General features: G+C 39.8%; 1 protein-coding gene across 4 annotated transcripts in view; it reads right to left on the bottom strand.

Moving 5' to 3' along the window:
* The window catches only part of HPSE2 (heparanase 2 (inactive)), a 790,590-nt gene that overhangs the window by 139,686 nt on the left and 628,320 nt on the right, over nt 1–22,584 (bottom strand). For all 4 annotated transcript variants that reach the window (XM_010389528.2, XM_010389530.2, XM_010389531.2 and 1 more), the window contains 2 exons: nt 18,673–18,779; nt 12,776–12,890 (listed from right to left, as the gene is read on the bottom strand). In XM_010389528.2, coding sequence (XP_010387830.1) covers nt 12,776–12,890; nt 18,673–18,779 — 222 coding nt within the window. The remainder of the gene's footprint in view (nt 1–12,775; nt 12,891–18,672; nt 18,780–22,584) is intronic.

Genomic DNA, 22,584 nt, shown 5'->3' with positions numbered 1-22,584 from the left:
CATAAAAAGTGCTAGACTTTTGGTCTGAACTCCTCAGCTGCAGCTCATACCCACTGCATGTGTAGCATAAATTTGGGCCCAGTGCATTGTTCCTATGAGTCTTAGTGGCCAGGGAAACCCACACAAATATGCTAATGCTCATGATGCTTGCTGAGTATATAAAGTCTTCTGTTTCTGACCTAGAAGACTTGGGCTTTCTGTCTGAATCCATGGAGCAGCAAAGGCAAACTTGTTAGCTTGCAAATAGGGTAACTCTCAGGCCCTTCACAGTTCTTGACAGTTATAGTGACGAGGATGGGATGCCAACAGTGACATGACTTTCTGAAAAAGGAAGGATAGAGGCTTTGCAGGTTGGGTTTGGGGATATAAGACTTCCCATGAGCTGGCAGTAAATGCTGTCACCAAAATAGTGAGTGATGCTGAGGAGTAAGGGTTCCCCAGTGTCCTATTTTTAACGAACAAAAGTGAAATTAATTATTTGGAGGCAAACAGTGATAGGATTGAAACAAGCCACCAAAATGGTACCTTGGCTGTTGGTCACTTTCCCAAGCACGGTGATGGAAAGGATGTTTATTATGACAATGGGATAGCAGGCCCTGTGATCCTAACCCAAATGCAATGTGGTTGTGCTTACTGAAAACTGAAATAGATGATGTCAGTAATTATGAACTTACCACCTGACATGGGGCTTTGGAAGGGCTGAAAACATTGGAAACTCATTTGGCTGAGCTGTGAGCAGCTGTCACACCACTCAAAACTGAAAGTAGAAAGTAAACCAGTCTTGAAAAAGAACATATTCATTTTTGCACTCACTCACACTTTCCAGTTTCAAAGTTTAATACAAAGCTACAGTAATCAAGAGATTATGGTATTGGCCATACTCGCTTGATTACTGTACATATACATATATGCATAAAGGTAGACATAAAGATCCATGGAATAAAATTGGAAGTCCAGAAATAAACCCTTACATCTATGGTCACTTAATTTTTCAATGAAAGTGCCAAGACAATTCAATGGGAAAAGAGTAGTCTTTTCAACAAATGGTATTGGGACAACTGTATCTGCATGCAAAAGAATGATGTTGAATGTCTACCTCACATCATGTACAAAAATTAACTCAAATGGACCAGAGACCTAAAGATAGGAGAGCTAAAACTATATGAATTCTTAGAAGAAAAAATAGGAGATCTTTGTGGCCTTGGATTGAACACCAAAAGTACAAATGACCAAAAAATAGATAAATTAGAATTTATCAAAATTAAAAACTTTTGCGCTTAAAAGGACACCATCAAGAAAATAAAAAGACAACACACAGATTATTGGACTTCTGGTCTCCACTTCCATATGTGAGGAGTTTAGAAGTCACCATTCCTTCTGATCAATAAATAAAAAGCTGAACAGTCTGAAAAATCAACAATTTTTCTTGGATCCATTAGAGAGGTGAGGACACAGGGCAAACCACTGCCCCCAAAATTGGAGAGACAGATAGACAAATACAGGGAGTCACAGCATACCGCAGCAGACAACCTAAACTGTAACTGTGCTGGAGGCTCAGTGTGGACAAGTTTGAGAGTTTGCAACTCCCAGTCACTGGGAGAACCCCAACAATTTTGTGAGTTTTGCCTCCAGGAGCTCAACCAGGATCTCACAGCAAATACTGGGCAAAAATTCTTCATGCTTCCAGTGGGGGCAAGGGAAAAGGAACGATTTTGAAATATGCCAGACCACTCTGTTTTGTTTTTGTTTTTGTTTTTGTTTTGTTTTTTTGTCACCAGGCTGGAATACAGTGGCTTGATCTTGGCTTACTGCAACCTCCACCTCCCGGATTCGAGCAGTTCTCCTGCCACAGCCTCCTGAGTAGCTGGGACTACAGCCACGCACCACCACGACAGGCTAATTTTTTGTATTTTAGTAGAAACAGGGTTTCACCATGTTGGGCAGGATGGTCTCCATCTCATGACCTCGTGATCTGCCCACTTTGGCCTCCCAAAGTGCTGGGATTACAGATGTGAGCCACCGTGCCTGGCCTCTGTTCTTAACAAGTTCTGCCCTCAGGATAAACTAGTTAACCATAACCTAACTTGTTGGGGTATTATCAAAGCCTAACTGACCTAAGTGAAAGGAAATACCCAACTCCAGTCAGCTCTAGCCTTCCATGCAGGAGAAGGGAAATACCAACTCCAGCCCACTCTAGCCATCCTGTTCCACTAAAAGGGGGAAGAAAAATACTGAAAAACACTTGTGAAGTTCACAATCCAAAGGCACAGGCTCACAAAAAGTCTGAGACCTAATCATAGGACTATACGATGCTTCCTCTCCCCGCATACCTTACCACCATATTACTAAAGGCTTATTACAATTGTCCTTTTTACCTGATACATCACATCTATCCAGATAAATTACAAGGCACACTGAAAGGCAAAAAACACAATTTGAAGAAACAGAGCAAACACTAGACATGGCAGGAATGCTGAAATTATCTGAACGGAAATTAAAAACAGCTGTTATTAATATGCTAAAGGATCTAATGGATAAAGCAAATAGCATGCAAAAGCAGATGAGCAATGTAAGCAGAGAGATGGATATTCTAAGAACTAAAAGAAAAAAACTGCTAGAGATCAGAAATACTATAACACAAATGAAGAATGCCCTTGATAAGATTATTAGTAGACTGGACATGGCTGAGGAAATAATCTCTGAATTTGAGAAAATATCAATAGAAACATCCCAAATTGAACAACAAAGTGAATAAAGACTGACTAAAATAGGGCAGCATATCTGAGGACTGTGGGACAGCTACAAAATGTGTAACAAACTAGAAGGAGAAGAAAGAGAAAGGAATTGAAGAAATAATTGAAACAGTAATGACTGAGAATTTACTAGTAGGTGGACCCCAACAATTCTAATAACAAAAGACAGTCATAAGTACTATAACAGGGCTATAGGAGCCTTGAGGAAAAAAGCTTTATTCCCTGAATGATTTCAAAGGGAAGCAGTGCAGCTTTATTCTAAAATATTTTATTAATTTAAGTTCAGCTGGGAGGTCCATCTGAAGACAGTGGTATGGAAATAACATATTGAAATGAATCAGAAAACTTCAGAGCTGAAGGGAACCTCAGATTGTTCAATTCAACCTCTAAATTAGAGACAGACCCAGAGCGCCCAGTGCCCTACAATGAGTGAGTTGGTGTCAGAACATGGAATCAGATCCAGAATTCCTGGTCTTCCAGTTGGTGAGCCTTCTATCCCAAGGCCCTCCTTTCTTCCTACTGTCACATCATTGTGGTGCCCTGGAGTAAGGAGCCTTCTCAGGAACATGTATTATGTGGGTAACTAATATTACAAATGTCCACCAATGACGTCTTGTTGCACAGTCTTTCCTAATTCTTCCCTCTGGCTCCTCCCTTCTGGCCAGTAGTAATATCTCCTACCTCAGACATCTAAAACACCTACTGTCTATTGATCATTTGGATCCCTTCCTCCCTCTCTTATTTTCACAAATATTTATTGAGTACTTCCTATGCAAGGCACCTTATGTTAGGCTCTGGGGATAATGAGTGAACAAGACAGACTTTAACATACACATCCATCATCTGTTAACTCTCTCTGTTAACTCAATCTGTATGTCACCCAATACAGATTGTAAACATGGAGAGAAGGAATCTAACATTATTTTTTATGTTCTACGGAAACTAAAACAGTGCTTTGCTTTAGTGTATGTCATAAGGTTCTCGAACAAAGATATTAAAAGAATTATTGGTGAAATTTGTAAATATACTCAAAAACGGAATAGTATAATAAACTACCAAATGTTCTGCCATTCTTGTTTCAAAGTCTGATGACAGGTGACAGAGAGTGTAAATGGGGATGGCTGGGCCAGTGACGGGGAAACTCTAGGCACTAAGCCCAGTTGGGGATCCCACATAAAGGGCCAGGCAGTGAGATACACCACTATTATTTGCATAAAGGGCAATAAACAGGAAGCAATGAAGTTTGCCAAATGCTGGTGGCAAGGGCAGGATAGAGCAGCATGTTCAGGGAGCTTGAGCTAAACTGTGCTGAGCACTGCTGCCTGCCTCTGTGCCTGGCTGTGGGTGGACCATACCTCAGGTTGGTCTTAGAGACACTGTGTGGCCTCTGATGTGTGACTGAGCGTCTTTCCCCCACTGCAGCCTTTGCAGATGCTGTTCCTGTTGAGCGATGCTCCGCTCTTCCACCAGCCTCTAATGGCTGCCTCTTCAGTGAAGACCTCCTTGGCCACACTTTCTAAATTATTCATTATTCAATTTAGCAACTGCTTCCTTCACAACATTCTGAATTTTGTAATTAATTGTTAGTTTACTTGTTTATTTTTAGTCTCTCCTTCCAGACTGTAACCTCCAATGAGGGCAGGGGTCTTGTCTTTCCCCTTTCACCTCCATTTCATCAGAATCTAGAAGTGTCTGGCACATACTAGATACTCAATAAATAGTTGTCAAATGAATGAATGATAGACAGTACTAAATATTTTGTTACTATGTCAAAAATTGAAGCAAGAGTTGAGTACGGAGGAGTAGAGAAAAATAAAAAGGTAGTTGATAATTTAATCAGGGCAATGTAAACCTCTAATACAGTTCTCAATTCTGGCTTTACATTAGAATCACTTGGACTTCAAAAAAAATATCAACACCTGGGATCCTCTACAGATCAACTTAAACAGGAATCTCTGGAGTTGGTGCCTAAGCATAGGTATTTTTATAAAAGCTCCCTAGGTGACTATAATGTTCAGCCAGGCTTGAGAACCACTGCTCTAACAAAGAAAGGCTATAAGGATTGTGACAACAAGATGAGGGTGAATTTTAGAGTAGAAGGCAGGTCTTCTGCCATCAAATTTAGGGTAAGTAAAAATGGTGTGTTCTACTGAATCCTTTCAATGCTTAAAACAGAATCAAGGATGAAACAAGCAGAGATTGATAATGGTTGAAAGTTAGTAAGTGAGGTATCTAATGACTGACACATTTTTAAAAAAAAGTTATAGTGTAGTACATTTAAATAAGAATTAAAAAGCAGAATTTGTTCTATTTCTATTTTTAATAAAGACTTTTGCTTTTATTTAAACAACCACAAAACCATAATTGAGTGAGAAAAAAACATAATGTATTATCTTGGTTCTATCAGAGGCTTATTTTTTGGTTCCTAAAGGTCACAACCAGACATTGTGCCCTTAATGTTTGCAAAGTCTTTAAGATGAAATATTCTTAAATTTGTCACATTGTGGCATTCACAAAAGTGCCTTCCAACCTACCAAATGACATTTATTTTTTTCCTCTCCCTTATTTCCTTTCTTTTTTCTTCCTCCCTCCCTCCCTCTCTTTCTTCTCAGGTCATTTTTAGATAATTCTTTAGTATTTTCAGCGAGCTGATGAGGTTAGGTGAGTGCAGTTCTTTTCATTCCAGTGCTGACCTTGCTTCTCACTGTCTGCACGTTGCTTCAAGGATGGCGAATCGTGTTCCTAAGCTCAAGTGCAGCGAGACTATAATTGCTTCTTCTCCCTAATTTATTTAGGAGTCCACACAATTTGCTGTAGCTGTAATCCCTCAGTATTGCAATGTAGGAACAATATAAATGGCTGATGGCAGAGTGGAATTTTCAATTGTTGCTTCTCAGTGATTCACATAATGTGCTGTCATTAGCACTTTGATGTGACATATCATGGTTTCCAGGGCTTATTGGGCCATTTATAAATACCAAATGAAGGTGTTGGGGCCTGGTTACTGCCTTAATTGCCTTCACTGGGAAAGGTTGCCAGAATCTTCTCCAGAGGGAAATAAAATGTAATTTTTAGTTTATCTTTAACCATTGCAGTCAGTTCCTCTCAGGTGAAGGAATCATTGCTTTCCTTTTTTGTTCTTCTCATTTTCTAGTTAAGTTACTAGAAAATTATAAAAAGTTAAATTACTTTTGCCAAAAAATCTACTTTTCATCCTTTAGTCATCATTGCTTGATTTCCAGATATCTAAATATTAAATGTATATCAAATATATATCAAATATATATTTGATATCAAATATATATTATCTCACCACAGTTATATTCAGGTTATTAATAATAATTATTGTGACTTACAGAATTTTAACAAAGTGACTTTATAAATAATAATAGTGATTAACATTTACTGAGTATTTACTATGTGGTAAAAGATACACATGCATTGGCTCGTTTAATCTTTCTAACAACCCTCTGAGGTAGACACTATTATTGTCTCCATGTTATGAGAGGAAATTGATGTTTACTGATGCTTATAAATCCAAGGACATATAGCTAGTAAGTGATAGAGCTAGTTTTGAAACTCAGGTCAGTCTGATTCCAAAGTCAATACTTTTAAGCAGTACATTCAAATACTTCCCTGTCTCTAACATCAGCACAGTTAATCCCATTTCATAGAGGAAGAAATGAAGACTTATGTAACTAGAAAATTGTGGTGCTGCATTTTGAGCTTGCACCTTCTGATTTTAGGTCTAGAGTGCTTTCTGTTTCCCAAGGGGGCTTCCATCGCGTGAGCTGTTACAACTGCTAGTGTTGCCGACATCCTGCGCACACCACTCAGGCTGATAAATAAGCAAGGGAGGAGAACTCCTAGTAGAAAATTAGAGGAGCGTCTAAATGAAAGCATTAGGGGCAAAAGACCTGCCTTCCTGTCAGATGGTGCAGAGCACAGGCTCTGATTTGAGCAGCCAGGGTTTAGAGACACAGAGGAGAAAAGAGCAAGTCATGTTCCCTGGGCATGCAGCCCAGGCACTTCGGCCACTGACGTGGAGCCAGCCTGAGTCTCAGTGATTGATCCTGCAGCCAAGGATGCCCTTCTCTCAGCAGCCGCAGGTTCCACAAAGGAAAACTGCACATGGTGAAGTCTTTGTCAGGGCCCCTAATGGGAGCATTGGGTTTCACATCACAGCTACCCCTAAACAGGTACACTCTGCTTCTTTCATCTTTCTGATGGCTCCCACGGGAAAGAAAAGAAAGAGAAAGGCGGCTTCACCAAGAAACAGGTCACAGGCTGGTTTGGCTGTGTTTTGTGCCTCCCCTGCCCTACCACCTCCAGGTCTGTAGCTTTGAAATTCTTTAATTTGCATACACCCTGTGTGGCCACTAGACAGCAATGGGAAAATTTTTCTTAATTTTTCCTAATCCATCTAACATGACTCACTGGAAAATTAATGCCTCTGTACCTTTACATACACTACTGCTTCTGTTTGGAAGGTCCTCCCCAGACCCCAAACTCTTCTTCCTATGGCTAAGTGGCCCTTTTTAAAGATTCAGCTCAGGCATTGTTTCCTCCAGAAAGTCTTCCTTGATGCCCTATGCCTCCCTCCACTCAATCTGGCTTCTGTACTCCTCTTCTAATACACTATAGGGCTTCTGTTATAGTCCCTGCTAGCTTGTCTATCTCCCTAACTCTACTGTAAGCTCCTAGAGACAGTGTGTCTAGTGTCTAGCATAGTATCTAGCACATAGCATGAATGCAGTAGGTGTTTATGAATAAGTGAAACACGAATAACAAGGGAACATTTGCATAGCTATTTAAACACAATCCTTCTGAAATACTCTTTTTTCTTTGAAAAACAGGCCTTTTTTTAAGATCTTAAAAGCAATAATGCTGATTGCAGCAATTTTACATACAAAAAATTCATGTAAGAAAATAAAAACTGCCTGTAATCTTACCACCCAAAGAAAACCACTTTTAACATTTAGATGTAGTCCCTTCCAGTAATTTTCTACATGTATGTATATATACCAAATCACAATCCAATTTTTATACCTAATTTTCTCAAAGATCGTAACAGTAACTTCTGGAGGTAGAGGTGGCATTTTTATCCCAATTTAAATGATGGGAAAACTGGAATACCAAGATACACATCTAATTAATGGCAGAGTTAGGACTAGAACTCATGAATCTTATCATAGTTCCAGGCTCCTGCTGTTTCCTAGGTGCGGTCCTTTTTTTTTTTTTTTTTTTTTTTTTTTGAGACAGAGTCTTGCTCTGTTGCCCAGGCTAGAGTGCAGTGGCACAATCTTGGCTCACTGCAACCTCCACCTCCAAGGTTCAAGCGATTCTCCTGCCTCAGCCTCCCGAGTAGCTGGGACTATAGGCGCCCGCCACCATACCTGGCTACTTTTTTGTATTTTTAATACAGACAGGGTTTCACCGTGTTAGCCAGGATGGTCTCGATCTCCTGACCTCATGATCTGCCCGCCTCGGCCTCCCAAAGTGCTGGGATCACAGGCGTGAGCCACTGTGTCTGGTCTCAGGTGGTGTTCTTCTTGTATCAATCCAGCATCAATGGAACATGCATTTGTAACTGTGTGTCCTTGCTCTACACAGGGAGAGATTTAAGCCCTGTGTCCACACCATGGCTCAGCAGTGCACACTGGGCATTGTCTCTAACACTTTGGAGGGAAACAAGGATGGAGCATCTAGGATCTTGTTCTAGGATCTTGTGATAGGCTCATCAACTGTGCTAGGCAGGCACCAGTAAGAGTTAGAGTTTCCTTCTGATGGCCAAATTATATCTGAACAGCAATGGCTTGGTTCAGAGCACGTTGCTATGGGAACTGCAATCACAGGTTCAATCTCACCATAGACCAGCGAGTTGTACTCCAGTCCACAACCAATGACTATATTCCAGAACAATGTACACAGCAGGCACTCAGTAAGTGTGCATTGGGCCGAGTTGAGTGTATATTATTCATCAGGGAAAGTAGGCAAAACAGCATGCTGACAGTAAATTTCCATACCACCGTGCCCAGTGTGGAAAAGGCAATCCAATGTGATCTAGCTTTTTATTTTATTCCAAATAGAGGACGAAATTGTAGTCCCACAAACACACATCAGATTATTAGTTCCATGGATGAATTTATGTGCATGTCCCTAGAATGCCAAGCATGAAGCCAGACACAACTGAGGTGTCCATGTTTTTTGAATTGAATTGTGCGAAGACAGCCTGGTGTAGGAGTTAAGAAGATGTCGACTAGTAATTCACCATTCCTTTCCCTGAAAGCTCTGTAAATCAAGCTCTTAAAAAAAGCAGCAAGCTAAATTCCAAAACCCTCTCTGAGGAGAAATGCCCATGACTGGTGGGGTCTGGACTATGTCCACCAAATGTGCAGATCTCTTCTGCACAAACATCGTCTACTCCCAAGGGAGCCCGTGACTGACTGACTGGCTGTGGAGACTCACATGTCCCCTCTTTCCCAGTGTTGAGGGGGCCAGGGGAAGGGAGTGGGAGTCGAGTGATGAAGCACGGCTGAACTGAATATTCTCTTTCCAGGAGAAGGAAAATGTTACAGCAGGAGGTGGGTGGCACTTTTCTGGAGGAATAACCATGAAGAACATGGGGTATATTTGAAAATGATCTTTTCTGAGGACAAGTTTCTCTTTTAAAGAGCTATCCTCATATTCTCTCTTACCTTAGATTGGGGCTATTGAAATGGTCCTGCCAGGGCTAGGCTAGAATGCCACAAACTGGGATTAAAGTTGACTGGGCAGGGGGAGGGGTAAAATGGGATATGGGTTGAAGAGCCATAAGGCCAGGATGCTCACTTTTTCTAAATTCATTCAAGAGCACCGGTTTGGGGAGGCAACCAAAATGCAACTCACTAATCCCCTAAGCGCTTAACAAACTCTCTTGAAGATTTACTCACAATGTAAAATCCACAAGTTTTTATTGGCAGTGTTTAGTTATCAATTGCACAACTCTCTGAAGTGGCAACCAGTACGATTCCCAGGTCTGTCTCCATTACACATTCCAGGGGCCTGCTGGCAATGTGTGTCAGATTGGTGTTCTGGTCTAGCCTTGTAAATACCTTCCGGGGGAGACTTAAGACACACTCTCCCAGCTGCCAGGTTCTCTACTTATAAGGTGCAGAATTTATTAGTGCAAAGAAAGATAAAAAGAAAGCCTGCTACCTTTTTAAGTGCTTTTACATACAGTTTCTTTATTACAGTTTGGTGTTTCCAGAAATACAGCTGCCCAGATCATTTGAGTCTTTGTGCTGAATCAGTGGAACTTGTTTTCTCTTCCCGTGAATTTCTATGAGCTCTGCTCCACCGTGTATCAACTGAGGTCTTTTGTGCCATGCTTTTAAAGAAAGTCACTGGCAGCAACTCTCATTTGAGGAGGACAAAGCCATGAGGACTCACATCCTTAAATTACACATGGCCATGCAAAGGTACAAAGAGGGTTGATACGGAATCCAAGTTTGTCCAACTCTGGAAATGAAGCCTGTCTAGTCACCCAAAGACTCTTTTTCCAGTCTGTTTTCTTCTCTCCAGTTTCCCAACATGCCTGGTTTCATTTCCACGCATTTAAGGCAATGTTGGCCTCAGACCACAGCAAAGACATCTAACAGGCTACCATAAGAAATAGTGTGGTACAGTGAAAAGAAAACACAATTTAGAACTGGAAAACTGTGTTCTAGCTCTCTTACTACTCCTCTGACCTTGGATAAGTCACTCAATAATGTCACAGAACCTTAGTTTCTCTTTAGCAAAATAAGTATAAATATTCATATTTATCTCACCATGTTCTTTTCAGAGCAATTATGACAAATTGCAATTCTCTGATTTATGTTTATTTATTTTCCATTTATCAGTACAGTTCACTACATTGTAAACTCCAAGAGTTCAGGAACCTTGTCTTTTTGGTTCACCACAGTGGCCCATTGCCAGGAACAGCAATCAGCACACAGTACATGATCAAGAAGAGTGAATGAAATTTGAATGAGTGATGAAAGGAATAAAGGAAAAAAGGAAAGAAAGGAAAAAGAAGGACAGAGGGAAGTGTTCAGAGCATTGTAGATGCCATTTATGAAAGTGATCTGTACATTGTTAGGTATTATCTGCATCCTTTATAACTAACATTTGATGCGTTAATTATGCCAGGGTGAGCTGTTTAAAATGTAAGTAGATCATATTACTTCCCTAATTAGGCCTTCCAATGGCTTTTCATACTATTTACAAGTCAACTCCTTTCAGCATACAAAGCCCTAGGTGATATGACTCCTGCCTACTTCATTTCCAACTTCTCCCCCTTCTTTATCATGTCCCGGTCACCCTAGTGTTCTTATGTTTCCTCAAATGTGCCAGGTTTGTTCTTGCCTTGGAGCTTTTGTGTTAGTTTCTTCCCCGGCCTGGAAAGTTCTTTTGTGAAATCTGCATAGCTGGCTTTTTACTGTCATTGGCTCTTGGCTTACATGTTACCTTCTCAGAGAGGCCTTTCCTGCACATGTACCCTAAAGGTCCCAAACAGTGCTCTCTTATTTATTGATTCACTTATCTATTACTAGTCCTCTCCAGTACCTGATGTTCAATAAGTATTTGTTTCTGTGTGCCATTATATTTGTTTAGTGCTTACATTTCATAGATACTTTTCTAATTATTTTATTTCTACAAAAACAAAACAAAACAATCCTCTGTGGTTCCATACTGAAAACTCTTTTTACCCCTTTCCACCCCAGTCTCCCATACATGTATCTTGGAAGATGTACTCTTGTCCAGCAAATGTAAGCAACTATGCTAGTTAGTTTTACTCTTTGTGATTTAATTGGACTTTTGGAGTCATGTACATTAAGTGATACAACAATTACTTGGTTGTAATTGAGATGTGGAACTGGTGCTGTGGGTGCTGAGCTGTTCTCTGCTCCGAGCTTGGAGGCTTCCTGGTTCAGGGCTTGGGGAATGGACGGAGTGGTAGAAATAGGCAGAGAGAGGCAACTGGTAGCAATGCTCACTGGTTCCAGTGTGGGTCTGTTTATTGTGGGCCCCAGGGCAACAAGTAGTTCTGTAGAAAGAGCACCGAACCAGGGTACAGGAACAGCTTCTAGGGCTAGCCCTACATGCCCCACCTCCTTGCCCCTCCCCTGGCTAGCAGCCCCTCTGTTAAATGAGGTGGAATTGGATCATCTCAAGGGGGGATCCCAGCTCTGAAATTCTATGACTTGATGAGAGCAGTCTGATCTTTTGTCGTGACCATGACTTCTATGATAAAGGATAACCCGTGTAATATTTCTGATAAGCGTAGCTTTTCTGGTCGGTGGAATTTCTCTGATTGGCCAATAAGGTCACTAGACAAACCCATATTTCTGCTTTTGCCATTCTAGTTTATTCTTCTCTTTCCTAGAGAAGTTGACGCTCTTGGTAAATCCCCTCATTGTCACATAAGGCTCAACATCTAACTGTAATTGCACTTCAGCCACTCCTCAAGAGACGGGTTCCTAGTGTGTCTGATCTTGGCTAACACTCCCCCATCTGCTTTCAACATGTTGCATTTGATGTCAACTAATGTCTCCTATTAGCATTAAAATAAAACGATATGGAAAAATTCACTCTCAAGCAGAGTTCAAACAGGCCACAAGTAGATGGGGAATCTCAACTGCACAAGGACTGTTAAAACAATAGTAATAATTATATAAATATGTATAAATGAATATAAGTATATTGCATACTGTACATACATATGTATGTGTATATATAAAAGTGAGTGACTAGATGTGTGTGCATGTGTGTATGTGTATGTGTGTGTGTCTGTGTGTGTGTGTGTGTGTGTGTGTATGGGGTGAAGCCAAAAGTCTGTGAAATGGATCAAGGGAACGAAGACAAGAATGTTTCTGTTCAATTAATGAAATTAACTGGTAACAGCAAGAGGAAAATTATTCTCCTAGTATGGAACAAGGCATGATCAAAATAACTGAATGATATGGAAAAGGAGTTGGGAATCTTTATCCCACACTTACTGGTAATGGGTTAAAATTCTGGTCCACGAGGTGATTGTATCCATGGTCAAAAAATGAGTGCCGTATCACGACATCAATGCCCTGATTGGCCAGCATTCCTAAAGTGTTCAACCATCTAAAAGGCAGAGAAAAAGAGCTACATCAATACATATTTAAAACGGCATATAACAAGCTCTATGGAGATTGGCTACTATACATATGTATACACCAATCTCCAGTCACCAAATTTACCTAGTACTTTAAAAAGGGTTATTTTAAGCATTAAATTCACAGCTGTAATATATTTTAGAGATTATCAGATCCAAACTCTTCATTGGATAGAAAAAGAAACAGAGGTCTAGGGGAGTAAAATTAACCACTCTTGATCATTAAATAGTTTGTTGTTAATGACTTACCTTTTTATTCCTGAAATAGTAACAAATGAACACCCTAGCCATTTGTAAGCCTAATATCCCTCCTGGCCAGAGGACATACAATTACAGACAGAGGAGCATACATTGTGCATTCCATCCCTCAAACTCCCCTGCTTATACCCTGTCCCTGAACATATACCTTTAACAGAACTCTAACTCATATACTCCTATGACCTATGCAAATATAGTCTAGTCATTAGCAACCTTCATATATCACTGTCAGTAGTCAATGCAATAATAATTTTCCTTGGCACTATAAGTAACTATTCAGGGATTCAAGTATGCTACCATCACACGTATTTCGCAGTGGAGGATCTGCACTGTTCACACACTTATCATCTATCCCACTATGCCAAACACCCATTTTCCAGTGCATGCCATCCTTCAAAAATACTGCCTTCTTGGTTCTTCCAACACTGCTGACTCTGCCTTCATTATTTACACTTTCAGCTCATTCATCCATTCATGCATTCATTTGGGGTTCTCTTTCTCTTCCTACTTCTGAAACTTAGGAAAACGTCTACTTGTAATAATACATGGAATAAATGTGGCTTAGAGATTCAGTCTTCTCTACATGTAAGATAAGGCATTTCACAACTTGTCCTAAACATATGTGTGTACAGCTTTATCTGTCACCTCTTCCCCATCTTCTCTCACCCTAAACCCCATTTCCCACAGGCTCCAAGACACATGAAACTACTCTTGGCTACCCAAATACACATTGCTTTCTCACACTTACCTAAGTCCTTATACATGTTTTAATTTCTGCTTAGAATTCCCTTCCATTCTTCTTTGAACCTATCCCTTTTCATCTAGCAAATTTCTTCTCATATACTAATCTCCAAATCAAGTGTCATTTTATTCTAAACTCTGCTGCCCCAGCCAACAGTGGTACCTTCCTCTCTACTTCCCCAGATCTCTTATTCATGCCCTCAGAAAGTCCACAGAAAGAATCACTTAACTTATTTCTCTACCTTTCCCCTGTTAGGTATGAGCTCATCAAGCATAGACACAATGTCTGAACTTGTACTCCAAACACCCATCACCATTCCTGGCACATCGTAGGTACTCAATACTCTGTTGACTTGAAATCTGTCTGGATAAAATTAGATTCTCAGAACTTTGAGAATCACTATTTAGCACACTGGGGAAAATTACGCATATTTATGATTTCCCAAATCTGAAACCATATGGAGCTCCAAACCCGTGACTTGAAGAATTAAATTTTTTTCCTTGCTGGAATAAAGAGCATTGCTAATTTTTATATTGTGAATAAATATTATTCCTATATTCAAATATTTTTTACATCTACAATTATATTTTATTCTCATAAAAACTAACAAATATTTACTGACAATTAGAGTTACAAAAATAAAACAAAACAAAAAGCAAAGCAAAACACAAAAGTTTTAAATCAAAAAGGAAATCTGACTGTAGCATAGTAGAATCATTTTTGTTGTTGTTCTTCAAATTGTAACATTGTGACCCAGGGAATTGAAATTACTTTTGGAACATAACATGGCTAAGCAAGCTACTTGCCTTCATAATTTTTATTAATTTGGTAATCCTATAAAATCAAGATATCAGCTTTAGCTTTTCCTTTAGCCACTGAGACATACTATGAAATACCTTGTCAAAGGCTGTCCTGTGGTAGAACTATAACATGAATTGTGGGCTAATGCCTCCTAAGTAGTGTTCTTTCTATATTGAAATGGCACAAATACAATAGGGTCTATATCTAACAAGTATTTTAAAGGCAAATTGTCTTACTCAACTTTCCATCCCTATGCTTGTCAAATGAAGGAAGAAACAAAACAATGAAGAAACGCATAATCACGTATGTGAGTCCCTCCATCTAGCAGCATCTTCATGTCAATACAGGGCTCTATCCTGGTGTTTGTATATGTGAAAAGATCCCATTTGTTTACTCATTCATTATTTATTCAATAACATTAGTCAATGCTAAATGCTAGGCACTGTTTTCAGAATTGAGAAGATATTAAAAATGCTTGTGTGACTATGTAAATACCTGTGTATACACATTTAAAGGAATCATATCAAATTTCTACTTTTGACCTCTACAGAGCTTAGCTTAGGGACCTAGAGTATATACTCAACAAATAAATTATCAATTCATAAACCTGATGTTTTCACTAGTGTATAGGAAGATATTTAAGAAATTAAGAATATGCATCCTCCCTGCAAATCTACATCCCTATATGCACATGCAGGATCTGGAGCATTCAAAAATATCTAGAACCAGAACTACTGCTTTTGGAACATGACATGGCTAAGCAAGCTACTTGCCTTCATAATTTTTATTAATTTGGTAATCCTATAAAATCAAGATATCAATTTTAGCTTTTCCTTTAGCCACTGAGACATACTATGAAATACTTTGTCAAAGACTGTCCTGTGGTAGAACTATAAGCAGAACCCATGGCTTTCAGAATAGAATGGTTAATACAAAAGTTATCTTCATCTTCCTCCTATAACAACAAGCCCCCTCAGAAAGGGAAAGAAATGGTTTCCCCAGGCTCCTTTCTATTCTAAGCTAGAGACAGTTGATAAAATGACTGGTATATCTAACCAAAGATGCTACCCTGCCCTTATTTTCCACTCCACTAAAGGTGAATATCTACCATGTGCCAGACACTATTAGGTGCTTGAGACATAGCAGTATGCCAAGAGTATTTGTGGTCCACCAAAGAATCGCAAAGCCCTAGCTGGGAAACACTACTCTTGAACACGTGGTAGCAGAGAATCCCGATTTATGCATACATGCACGTGTATATGTCCTGGTGAACTCAGAGTTATGTGATATATTAACATTTCAAAAATGCTGGAAAAATGCCTTCTTTTCAATTTCTTGCTAGCCTCCTAGAGCTTCCTAGAATGCTTTACTGCTCCCCCACCCCTCCCACCCCCGACAGGAAGCAATTTATGTCCCTTGGAGAACTGAACTCAAAGGGTACATTGCTGGGTGCTGCCAATGGAGTTGAGACCAAATGGGTGACAAAGAAGTAAGAGAAATCGGGAGCAGAATAAACTAGTTTTCATCTGATCTGTGTCAACTAAGCATTGGATATCGGAATTACAAACGGAATATAAACAACTATGTTCATCCGTGTTCTGCAAAGTGATTGTAGGAATTTATGGCTATTTGGCTGATGCTCATGAAAAGGCAGTTCTCTTTTTCAACTTCCTCCATGAAGGTCTGCAGTATTTCTCATTCCATATCATTCCTAAAGGGAAGAATGCTCATAAAACCACTCAGTACAACTGGGCTGCTTGCTGGGCCCTGTAGCAGCATCCTATAGTGACTGCTGAGCAAATGTCATTCCTCTGCTGATTCCAAGGGGGCCCCTGCAGCACTGACGCCCTGGCTTCTCATCTTTCAACGGGTCTCATATCAAGCCAGTGGAGAGTGGGAGTGCACTTTTGTGGGTTTTCTTGAGGGGGGGTGGAGTGGAGGACGGAGTCTCACTCTGTTGCCCAGGCTGGAATGCAGTCTTAGCTCACTGCAACCTCTGCTTCCCAGATTCAAACAATTCTCCTGGCTTAGCCTCCCAAGTAGCTGGGACTACAGGCATATGCCACAACGCCCGGCTAATTTTTGTATTTTTATTAAAGATGGGATTTCACTATATTGGCCAGGCTGGTCTCGAACTCCTGACCTCAAGTGATGTGTCCACTTTGGCCTCCCAAAGTTCTGGGATTACAGGTGTGAGCCACCATGCCTGGCTGGGAGTGTACTTTTGAAAGAAGATTCTTAATGACACTATATCAAAGGTGACTCACTCCACTTCATGCATTTGAACCATGCTTGCTACCAATGTCTGTGCTACACAATGTAAGATGCTGAGGACACAGAAATGGAAGACTCAAGGTATCACCATGAATTACACTGACTCGTTTTCTTTACCTACATTTGCCAGAACTCCATCTGTAAAGGCAATCCACTTGACTGGCCTGATTTGTCCTTCATTAATGTATTAAAGAAGCTCCCTCTATACAGGGGAACTGAAGCTGCATAATTAGGAACAGCTGTTAGCAGCAAAACACACAGCTGAGGGCAAAGCTACAGTTCTTAGGAGGACATTGCTCAGTCAAAAATCCAAGGCCACAGGACTGTACTGGAGCAGGAACAAGTCACTTACTTAGTGGTCCTGAGGGGTTTGTCCCTGCCACATGACACTGGCAAGCTAATGAGAGGCCCTTATGCTTCTGGCTTAAGTCATTCTCCAGATGACTGTAGTAGCCTTCAAATTCATTTTCCCATTCCTTCCCAACTTTTGTGAATACCATTAACAAAGCCAAAGTCAGAAAAAACACAAGTCAGATTCTCCAGATTTTCTCTCTCTCTCTCTCTCTTTCTCTGTCTTTCTCCTTCACAATCTTCAATGGCTTACTGTGAATATAGAACAAGGCCTCACTTCCTCTACTGGGTTTTCAAAACCTTCTGTAATTTGGTGGTAAACCCTTTCCTGAGTCTCAGCCCTCATTGCACCCTTGCAGATAACAAGGCTTTAGTCACATTAGCCATTCTCTGCTCCTCTGTGCCTTTGCTCATAATGTTTCTTGGGCTTAGAAGGCTCCCTCTGCCATCACCATGACTCCCACCTATAGAAATTAGAGTAATCCTACTCTGTGGCACTCATGCCACTTTTTCCATGAAGTCCTTCCTGATACTCCCAGTCACAGAAATTCTTTATTCCTTTGCATGTCTGTCATTTTTCTTTTGTAGACAGACCATGTGAGGCAGAAAGGCAGGTGGTCTACTGCAGTGGTAAAGGAGCTGCACTCTGGAGCAAACTGTCTGGGTTTGAGTCCAAGCTGTGCCACTAACTAAATGAGTGATCTTGGATAAGTTACTTCACCTCTTTCAGTTTTCTCATCCATAAATGGGATAATAACAGCATCTATTTCACTAAATTGTTATTAAAAGCAGTAGCATCTATGTCATTGGTTGTTAAATTATGAAATACAAATAAAGCACTTCAGACAGTGGTAAGCACCGTATTATTAAAGGTATGATTACTACGGCACTTACCTCCTACAGCTTTACAATGTAGTTATCTCCTATCCCAGTTCCACCAATCATATTTTTTCTGGAGGGAAAAAACCATGCCTTATTGCTACCTATCTCCCAAGACTATAGTGAAAATTGGCTTAGAAAATGTATGTTGTTTACACTGTGTTTTGAACTTTAGACAATCAATAAAGCTGTTATTACTATAATTATTACTGTTACTAATATTACTTACTATAATTTTTGTTCTGATGCCTGTGCCTGACATTTTAATATCTAGAGACGGCGTTGATCATTGTTGAATGGTTTAAGACATACACAAATGAATGAAATGAACTTTCAACGGGAAGCATGCCTCACCCCTAGGATGGGCAGAATAATCAGCAATAACAGAGATTCACTGTCCTTCCCTCCTGAAAGCCCCCGGGGGTGAAATTTTAAGTGTTACTCACAAGAATCCTGCAGCATAGGAATCTGATAGATTGTTTGTGCCTCCGGCTGAGGTGGTCACCACACCTTCAAGCCAAATCTTCTTTCCTGGAGTGTATGTATTAACCACCTGTTTACACAACAAAAGCAGAAGGGGACAATGAGGTTTTAAAAACTATTCCCACATGAGAAGAAACATGCATTCCCTTAAGGAAGTTGATCTGATTTCCTGTTTTCAGGGGGTCATGATTTGTGCTTTTTTATGATGAAGCACCCAGTTCAGTGAGTTGGCACAAACCAAATGCATTAACATTGACACGTGCTACTTAAAGAAATTATCACTTTTCCCTAAGTAAACCCAACTGACAATGTGACAGAACAAGTGCATACTCTAGGATGTAAACTGACTGCAGTACTTTCCACTAAAAGATATAAATCATATTGTGTTTTCATATTACCAAGCATTGAGAAACAATGCTTTTCAGTCTCTCTTATAGCACATCTATGACACATGCACTACCTAAAAGCCACGAATGCATCACAAGCATCAAAAGTCACAAATCACAATAAGGTAGAGAGAATGTTCGTGGGAGACGTATTTTATAATTACTAGTGCAGGTAGATTGTAATCACATTTTGAAAATAACTGCAGTAAGGGTAAAAAGAAAAGTCACTGACCCACAAATGACACATCCACACAGGGAATAACTGCATGCCTTCCAAGCAGAAGCAAAACTTCTTGTCGAAAGGTAGCACGCTGAAGATTTGAAATGGCCCAGCCTCTGACCCACAAGGTGAAGACTGACCAAACTATTCAGATCAGGGTGAAGATGCTCTGGATTGCAATCTGGTGGCACTTAGGAGTAAGATTGTATGCTGGGTAGCCCCTGAAAGCAGAGCCTGAGTCAAAGGCTTGTCTACAGGTAGTTCACTCAAGAAATAATACCAAGGAGCAGGAATGAGGGACTGGGGGACTGAAATAGGGACAAAGGGAAAACTAAGACAAGGATGCATTTTCAAATTGACAGCCAATGCTGGCAACTACTCAGTCTCACAGGGATCTTGGTAAGAGCCTTACAGACTGTGTCTCAGAACTGACCCCCAAGGGGGTACAAGAGAAAGTATGAGTAGCCTTGTGACCATTAACCCCTTGCTCCTCTATCCCTATTTCAAGTGCAGGCTTGAGTGCTGAGTAGATTCTCTGAGTGTTCCTTCCTCATCTCTGCCTCAGAGAAGGAAATAAGAAGTGAAGTACTACCTAGTACACTGACACCTAGCTGGCTGCAGCCTGCATGCTGGCCCAGCCCTGATCTCTACAATGATGGCTAGAGTAGGAGGTGGGACTGGGAGGATGCCAGCTATGCACTAAAGAGGCTGGACAAAGAAAATAGTGTATTTAGGTCCTATGGCCCCCCAACTACTCTCCTAGACATACACACCAAAGCAATTCTTCCTCAGGTCTCTAAAGAGTAAGAATGAGAATTCTTTCTATGTCACTGTAGCAGAGGTCCATTGCTAGAGGAATGGAAAAATAAAATGTGGATATATACTATACAATATTATGCAGCAGTTAAAACAATAAAGTCAATGTAAATCCAACACCATGAATAGTCTTTAAAGGTTTAGTGGTAAATTAAAAAAAAAAAAAAACCACCAAATGAGATTTATGGCACAATATTACTTATAAAATTGCTCATTTGCACCCAATAACACTAAATACCCTATAATGACACATGCCTCTTAAGAACATATATCAAACACGGCCGGGCACGGTGGCTCAAGCCTGTAATCCCAGCACTTTGGGAGGCCGAGACGGGCGGATCACAAGGTCAGGAGATCGAGACCATCCTGGCTAATGCGGTGAAACCCCGTCTCTACTAAAAATACGAAGAAAAACTAGCTGGGTGAGGTGGCGGGCACCTGTAGTCCCAGCTACACGGGAGGCTAAGGCAGGAGAATGGCGTAAACCCGGGAGGCGGAGCTGGCAGTGAGCTGAGATCCGGTCACTGCACTCCAGCCTGGGCGACAGAGCAAGACTTCGTCTCAAAAAAAAAAAAAAAAAAAAAAAAAAAGAACATATATCAAACACATAAGGAAAGCATATATAAGAGAGAGGTGAAAATTTAAACAAAACAAAAACAAGACCTTTCATGAACTGATGATAGTAGTTTGCTGTTAGGGTAGGAGTATTATGTTAATTTAATTCTCTGCACCTGAGGGCTGTCAAAAAGAAAAAAATATACGTGGCCAAACCCATGGGTACATAGACATCAACAATCAATCATATTCCTCTTTTCATTTCTAGCGAGGTACAGCTCCCTGCCCTCTCTCCCTACATTTGCTAGACAACGTGCGTTATTTGGAACATATTTTGGGTTGGCAAAGTTACTGACCTTTTTCAGAAACAAAGTTGTAAGAAAATTATACATATTTGAGATTAAAGTGAGTATTATGATCATAAATGGAAGAGAAATCCTGAGAATTAACAGTGGTGACCAATAGCATGTTGGTAAAGATTAAATAAAAATGTAGTCTTATACACAAAAAAAGAAGTCATTTGAGGATACCACCAGGTAGTCCTCTCACTCCTTTCAATATTGTTCAGCCTGCCCAACTCAAGGGAAGCAGGGAATTGTAGGAATAAGAAAGGAAGAAAAATGCCTTAAATAATCAAAAGACACATCCATATAGCCAGATTAAAGAACTACATCTATGATTTCCCTTAAAATATGGTGCTAAAAAAATCTGTGTACATGATAAACTATCTACTTCCTTTATGAGTAACCAGAGCAGAGTAATATATTTGTGTTTTTCTTTTTTTGTCTTTGGCTTGGAGGATATTTAATGTTTAATTTTGTGCTCAAAGATATTAAAGGCAGTTAGAGAAAGGAGCTTTGGTTAAACAAAACAAAAAGGTAAATACTATAACATAAATGAACCTTGAAAACATTAAGCTAAGTGAAAGAAGCCAGACACAGAAGGCCACATATGATATGGTTCTATTTATATGAAATGTTCAGAATAAGCAAATTCTTAGAGACAATAAGTAGACTAATGGTTTCCTAGGGTTGAAGAAGAAGAGGAAGTTTAAGATGGCAGGGGGAAAGGAGAGTGATTGCTAATCAGTATGAGGTTTCTTTTGGAGGTGATGAACATGTTCTAAAATTAGACTATGGAGATGATTTCAAAATTCTGTGAATACATTAAAAACCACTGAATTTCATACTTTCAAAGGGTGAATTTTATGCTATGTGAATTACATCTCAATAAATAAATATATGTAAAACAACACATTAACAAAAGGAGAGTTATGGTCTCAGTAGGCAAATAACCATAATGTGGAAACAAGAATGTACCTTGGAAATTCTGGGTTATGCTACTTGTGACACTTGTAGTAGTTATTATCTTGGACTTCAATTTCTTCATTCACATTTAAAGTCATGAATTTGTGGTATATGAACTCTAAGTTTCTTTTAAATATAAATGTTAAAATGTGTTAGTATTTTATAATGCTAATGTAGATTCCCTTGGTTATCACTCAAAGGTCAAGAGTATCTTTGATTCTGAAAGTTAAAACAACAAGTATGGGAAATGAAAAAAGTCAAACACAGCTCAGAGCTGGTCATCTCAGAAACAAAGAACTGGGCTGGAGGAAAACACTGAGAAAGGTAGAAAAATCCACAGGAGTAAATGAAATTGCCTAGGGAGAATATAAAAACATGAGGCTAGAAAGGGCTGAGGATTTCCCATCAAAAACATTAATGCATTATCAAGGGCATTAACTAATTCATTCAACAAATATTTACTGAGCACCTACTATATGCCAAGCAGAGTTCTAGGGGTGGATCTACAGCAATGAAGCATAACAAGTCTTTGTTCTTGTTGTCTTACATTTTATTCAAGGGAAGGAGAATAATAATAAACAAGTAAACAAA

Source organism: Rhinopithecus roxellana, chromosome 11 (genome assembly GCF_007565055.1).
Source record: "Rhinopithecus roxellana isolate Shanxi Qingling chromosome 11, ASM756505v1, whole genome shotgun sequence".
Taxonomy (NCBI): domain Eukaryota; kingdom Metazoa; phylum Chordata; class Mammalia; order Primates; family Cercopithecidae; genus Rhinopithecus; species Rhinopithecus roxellana.
The sequence above is the reverse complement of the archived record's forward strand: the minus strand, read 5'-3'. Positions and strand labels throughout refer to the sequence as shown.